This window comes from Triticum aestivum, chromosome 5B (genome assembly GCF_018294505.1).
Source record: "Triticum aestivum cultivar Chinese Spring chromosome 5B, IWGSC CS RefSeq v2.1, whole genome shotgun sequence".
In the NCBI taxonomy this organism is placed as follows: Eukaryota; Viridiplantae; Streptophyta; class Magnoliopsida; order Poales; family Poaceae; genus Triticum; species Triticum aestivum.
In genome coordinates, this window is record NC_057807.1 from 312,062,283 (window position 1) to 312,068,017 (window position 5,735).

A 5,735-nucleotide genomic window follows, 5' to 3' on the forward strand; every position below is an offset into this window, starting at 1 on the left:
ATCAAGTAGATCGAATACGGTACCAAAATCTAGATTGGTTAAGAGCGCACAAAAGCCTGTTCTAGAAAGCAGGATGACAGCATTATGCATATGAACGAATACATAGAATGCAGGCGGGGCAAATCGTAAGGCGGTTCTATAGAAAGCAAGACATGATCCGAATGTGAACAAAGTCCAACAGGGGGTTGATCTCACTAGCCATTGAACACTGTTATTTTATTGCTGATTAGTGAGTGGTTCGCGAAGACATATCAGAACTAGTGTAACAAAAAAAGGCACATCTCAGAACTGTAATTCACGTGCCGACACGGAGACTATCGTTCCTGCGATGCAGAGGCAGATCCACTACGGTATCATCAGTAGCAACAATTCCTCAAGCAGCAACCCACTCGGAAACATAGTAATCCTCTACTACCACCCCGTCCGAAGATTACTCCTCCACACACTACCACTGAGCATTATCCTTGTAACATCTTAGTTTCCCCCTGTTTTTCAAACGGCAGGACGAGTTCCTTGCCTGGCACAATGCATACAGCTTATAGGTATTACTGAACTCAGGGACCGGCAACTTGAAGAAATACATACCAATTTTAAGGGCATATAAATGCAGCTGCTCCAGCTGACATTTATTTACCACATCAAAGGTGTGATCAGCTTCCAGTACACCACCAAATATCGCTTTCAAAACAGCAGTTGCGGACAGAACGAAAACGTTTATTTGTTATTCAAAGAGACCCTACTTCTCAATAACTGATGAGGGATTACAGCTTACACCTGGTAGAGGCTCCCATCCAATGTGATCAATGGAGGTGAAATGAACTGCAAATGGAGCTTACCAACAACGCTAGGAACATATGCCATCTACATATCAAGTTATTAGAATGCAGAAAATGTCTAGGAAAAAAGAACTTTACAGCTTGCACATGAAATGGTCTTGGAAGAATCCACTAAAAGAAATCAAATTCAAGATAATTGTCTGGACCTTTCTCGGCTGACGGTGTTGCCTTCTGACTTGTCGAGGCTCCTGGCCGAGGGATTTCAACTGGCTTGGGGATATCTGGAGGAGTAGCGCACCTTATCAATGCCCAGTTAACACCTTCAAAGAACGGGTGCTGCTTTATTTCTGTAGCTCCACGTTTGTACGCCAATCGATGCTGCGGCTCCTTGATCAGCAACCCCCTTATGAGATCCCTTGCAGCAAAACCCACAACAGGTGATTCTGGGAACCTGAGGGGCTGGCCAACAACATTGAATAGCGTTGCCCTGTTCCCTGAACCTTTGAATGGAGTCTTGCCGAAAAGAAGTTCATACAAGAATATGCCAAAAGTCCACCAGTCCACAGCACTCCCATGTCCCTCACCCTTTATGATCTCAGGTGCCAAGTATTCATGGGTGCCTACGAATGACATAGACCTTGCATCTGTGGGCTCTGCAACAAGCTCAGGGAGCGGTCTGACCTGGGTTGCCATGTCTGCCTTTGCCTTCTTTTCCTTCTTCTCCCTCTTGGACTTGGAGGAGAAAAAGCGAGGAGAGAAGCATGTGGTTGTCGTAACGCAAGCAGGCTGGATACAGGCTGGCTCAATGCACACGGGTTGTACACAATAAGCTTGATTGCCCTTTTGGTTAGGATCTACACCAGGGTTGGAAGATTTAAGAAGTGTAGGGTTCACATCACAACGAAGGGACAAATCGAAATCTGACAGCATGATGTGGCCATCTTCTCTCACAAGAACATTCTCTGGCTTGAGGTCCCGATATATGATACCGAGCATGTGCAGGTATTCTAGAGCAAGAAGCACTTCTGCTACATAAAACCTGTACAAATATTTTAAAGATAAACATGAGTTTGTACACTTAACATTGTTTGTTAGTACCTAAAACCATCACATGATAAAGAATGTTATGTAATTGCCGAACATGTAGCGCACCAAGCCTGTGCGCCAGGAAATGTACCATAGGCACAAGGTTGAGCTAGAGATATGCCTTTTATCTCTACTTTAGTTGCCACCTTTCAATTAGCAATTCAGTTGGTTAGTTCCATATTGTTAGTATTTTCTGGGATCTTTGAACAGCTTCTCCCTGTATCTAATGGACTTGCCCATGAGGAATAGATCAACCAATCAAGAGCACTACAATGAATCATCCCAGTCTTAATCTCTCCTATCCTAGCAGCCACACTGTCCCTAACCTATTGGAAGTAAATAATCCGGCATGAAAACATGGCAACCGAGATAAACTGTCAAAAGAGTCATTTCCAGAAAGAGAGGAAATGCATTAATCATAAGAAACTCAACACTAACCACAAACAATATTAATAAAAACCACTGCATACAGAAGTGGGGGAAAGGGAAACTCGCGGAAGACACGAGTACATGTGCAGTTGTAGTTCAAAAAGTGTTAAAAGTACACTACATAGTACATCTCACACATAATAAGGAACAACAACAAAGCATGACGTCAAAAGGGCAGAAGGACAGCTTGTAACTTCCAATTAATCCTAAAATACAATTAAGGTTTGTAATTGAGCATGCTATGTTGCCCTAGACCCTAGTACCTTGAAAAATGAGTAGTGCAACTGAATTAGGCATCAGATACACATATACATAAGTGAAGAACGTACAAAATACAATGGGTATTACTACGCTGCAACATTTTATGTGGGTACAGAAAGTAACTCCCCAAACAGTAGGAAAAATGAACACAAACAATATAAAATATTGTATAGAAAAATAAAAATGTTACAGACATGCTGAAGGTATATTTTCATATGCCTTTATTCAGACAGTTGATACGGCTTATAAGTTATAACCATTTAAAAGATGCAGTTATGTCCACTCCAAAGCAAGCTTCATTAAATAGACTGATAAAAGAAACAAAAGGTATATTACACAGTACAGAAAACACTAGTCTCTCATGAACAAAGCACCCAACTGAAGAACGTTTCACTTCAAGACTTCAAGTACATTGCCGTAAACAAAGAAAATCTATATCACATTAGATGTACCTTAAGGCCTATGTTACCACATACTCCCTCAGTTCCTGAGAACAAGGCATACATATTTTTTGCCAAAAAAATCCTAGCCCATAATACCCTCGTTTAATCACTACTGTTGCTGAACGGATCCCTTAGATTACAGCTACATTAACTGCATGCAGTTACACCTCCTTTCAAGATTGGCTCCACTATTACCTCATTCCTCGCGTCCAAAGAATCGTTCGCGAACCCACAAGAGAGTAATTTTCCAGGGGCAAGTTGGGAAACTAATTTTGACTGTGGGTTCTCCTTGGGGTGGGTGCTGAGAAATTTACGCATAACTAATAGGAACGTAGGGAGTAATGGACATGGATGTGTGGTCAAATTACTTATATAGATTAGGGATTCCAAATCAATGATAGAGGTAGCTACAAAGCATTTATTTTAGTGTTACAACTTGTTGTGTTCGAGAGCAAATATACCCAGTTCAGAAGACAAAAGCCTAGTGTTAATCATAGTTTGGTTGGCTACTCAGATAATGCAAGCACAGGATAGGAGCTGATAAAGGAGAAATCACTACACAGTAATCAGTGTTGTATTTAACAGGTAAGATCCCAGGAGTCTAAGTACCTCAAGTAAAAGAAGTGGCATTTACAGAAGCTCGTCCATTAGAGGCGCTCCAGATAATTTGGAGCATTACTGCCACTTCTAGTGCTAACAAGCCTACTACCAACGACAAATAATACGTGACTACGGATTTTGTGATCCCTGAGACTTTACATAATATGAAATCGCTCTGAAAATTATGTTCTTCTAAATCAAAAATGAATCCAGCAACAGCAGCAATTAAAATTTCCAACATTCCTTGCTAACAGTAATAGAAAAGTTCCCCAGGAAAAGAAAAATAAAGATAGTTGCTAACCATAGAGGCCAAAAAAAAAACACAATACTGTTAAACCTAATAAAATAGAAGAGGACCATATGTTCCAAGAAATTGAAATCAACAATTGAACAATAAGATAAAAGATATAATTTGTCACCACATCTTGAAAGTTGAAAGATCTTCAATTTATAGTACTGAACCAGTTGTATTAGTAGACAACTGGATGATTTATAAGAACGGATAAGGATTGGTTGATAGTGTGATAACATTTGCATATCTATCAGTAAAATAAATAAATTGAAGAGAAAGAAAACTCTTACTTGGCAGCTTGTTCGGGGAAATACTTCCCAGGCTGCTTCTGCCTTAGGGTATGAAGGTCTCCTCCAGGGCAAAACTCCATCACCAAGCATGAGAATTTATCAGTCTCAAAGTGGGTGTACAAAGTCGGAAGAAAAGGATGGTCTAAGCACTGCAATATCTCCCTTTCAGTCTGTGCTCTAAGAAGCTTTTTGCGGCCAGCTAGAGATGCCTTGTCCATGATCTTCATAGCAAAGTAGCATTTCGTGCCACTAAGCTCTGATAAGTAAACACTGCCAATGTCACCACAGCCAAGCCTCTTAAGCAGCCTGAAGTGACTCAATCCTAGCGAACCTTCTTTGGTTCGGATCACCTGAATCGCCTCCCACCTTGAATCATTGGACTTGTGAGGCTTGCTAGCGCTGCTGCATATACTGCTACAGGTGCTATCATCACTGACATCACTGCCGGCGCTAGCCCTGTAAACGCTGCTCTTCCCGCTCTGGACCAAATCAGCGTGGCCGCTGACCTTGGTGCTGCCGCTCGCCTTTGTCAGGCTGCTTGCTCCGTCGCTGAACTTGGCAGAAACCGAGCTATCCTTGACGCTCCCACGCAGCGAGCTCTTCTCGGCGTCTTCATCTTCGTCCAGTTTCACAGAGCCATCAACAGAACTGCAGTCCTTATCTTGTTCTTTCACTCCACTGGACGTGGCCACATCACCTGGCGGAACTGCTCTCGGTGAGGCAGGCCCCGATTTGCTTGCTCCCCCAATTAGCTCCTCGGACTGCCTCCTGGAAGGCGCGGCCTCGAAGGACTCGGCGGCGCTTTTACTGCATTGCTTGTCATCGACTATCTCAGCAACGGCCTTGGACGCCATCGCAACAGGGAGTCGACCAAGAAGCCCCTAACGGCGCCGCCATGACCCTCCTCCCATCGCCGCCGCGGTCGACCGATCAATCAGCGGCCGGGGCAGTGAAATCGAGACCTATCATCACAAGGGTTCGCCCCGAATTAGATTCAGCGAAAGCGATGCGGGTCAGCCGCCTAGCGAAACCGACGACGAATCGGGAACCAATAATTGCCGAATTATTAGCCGGATGGATCTGGCTGGGATCGAGAGGATCCCCTCCTCGCGGTGGGAGTCGGGCGGGGGACGGGAGTGAGGAGGGTAGAGTCTGCTTACTGGTCAGCCGTGGCGCCGTGGGAGCTCGCCGCCAGCGGGGCTGGGGAGGGGATCGAGGGGGGCGCTTCCTTCGGCTTCGGGGGAGGGGAGGTGGCTGGCAGCGGAGGGGGGAGGACGAAATGAAAATCAATGAGAGAAACCTAATAAGGAGAAAAAAACGAAACGAAGAAGAGAATCCAAAAGAAAATGGAATGAGGGAACGGATTGAGTGTATGCCTGGCCCACTTGCCGGGCTTAAGTGAAAGTGAAGAGCCTCCTCTTCCGATCTCCACACTTTTCATCGTATAAAATATTACACCTTCCCTGCCGTGTAAGACTAGCCACAATGCATAATAACATACACTAGTAACATATACAAATCCCTAGACTATATTATTACTTTCATAGTGGGTAGTAAT

The 5,735-nt window shown here is 44.0% G+C and overlaps 1 protein-coding gene across 1 annotated transcript; it reads right to left on the reverse strand.

The window, feature by feature from the left end:
* Positions 1-698: 698 nt before the first annotated feature.
* On the reverse strand, positions 699-5,532 carry LOC123111566 (serine/threonine-protein kinase D6PK). Its single transcript, XM_044532379.1, has 3 exons — positions 5,338-5,532; positions 4,178-5,139; positions 699-1,815 (listed from the first exon to the last, which is right to left on the reverse strand). The coding sequence occupies exons 2-3, from the start codon at positions 5,029-5,031 to the stop codon at positions 948-950; spliced, it is 1,722 nt and encodes a 573-aa protein (XP_044388314.1). The 5' UTR covers positions 5,032-5,139; positions 5,338-5,532; the 3' UTR covers positions 699-947.
* Positions 5,533-5,735: the final 203 nt, after the last annotated feature.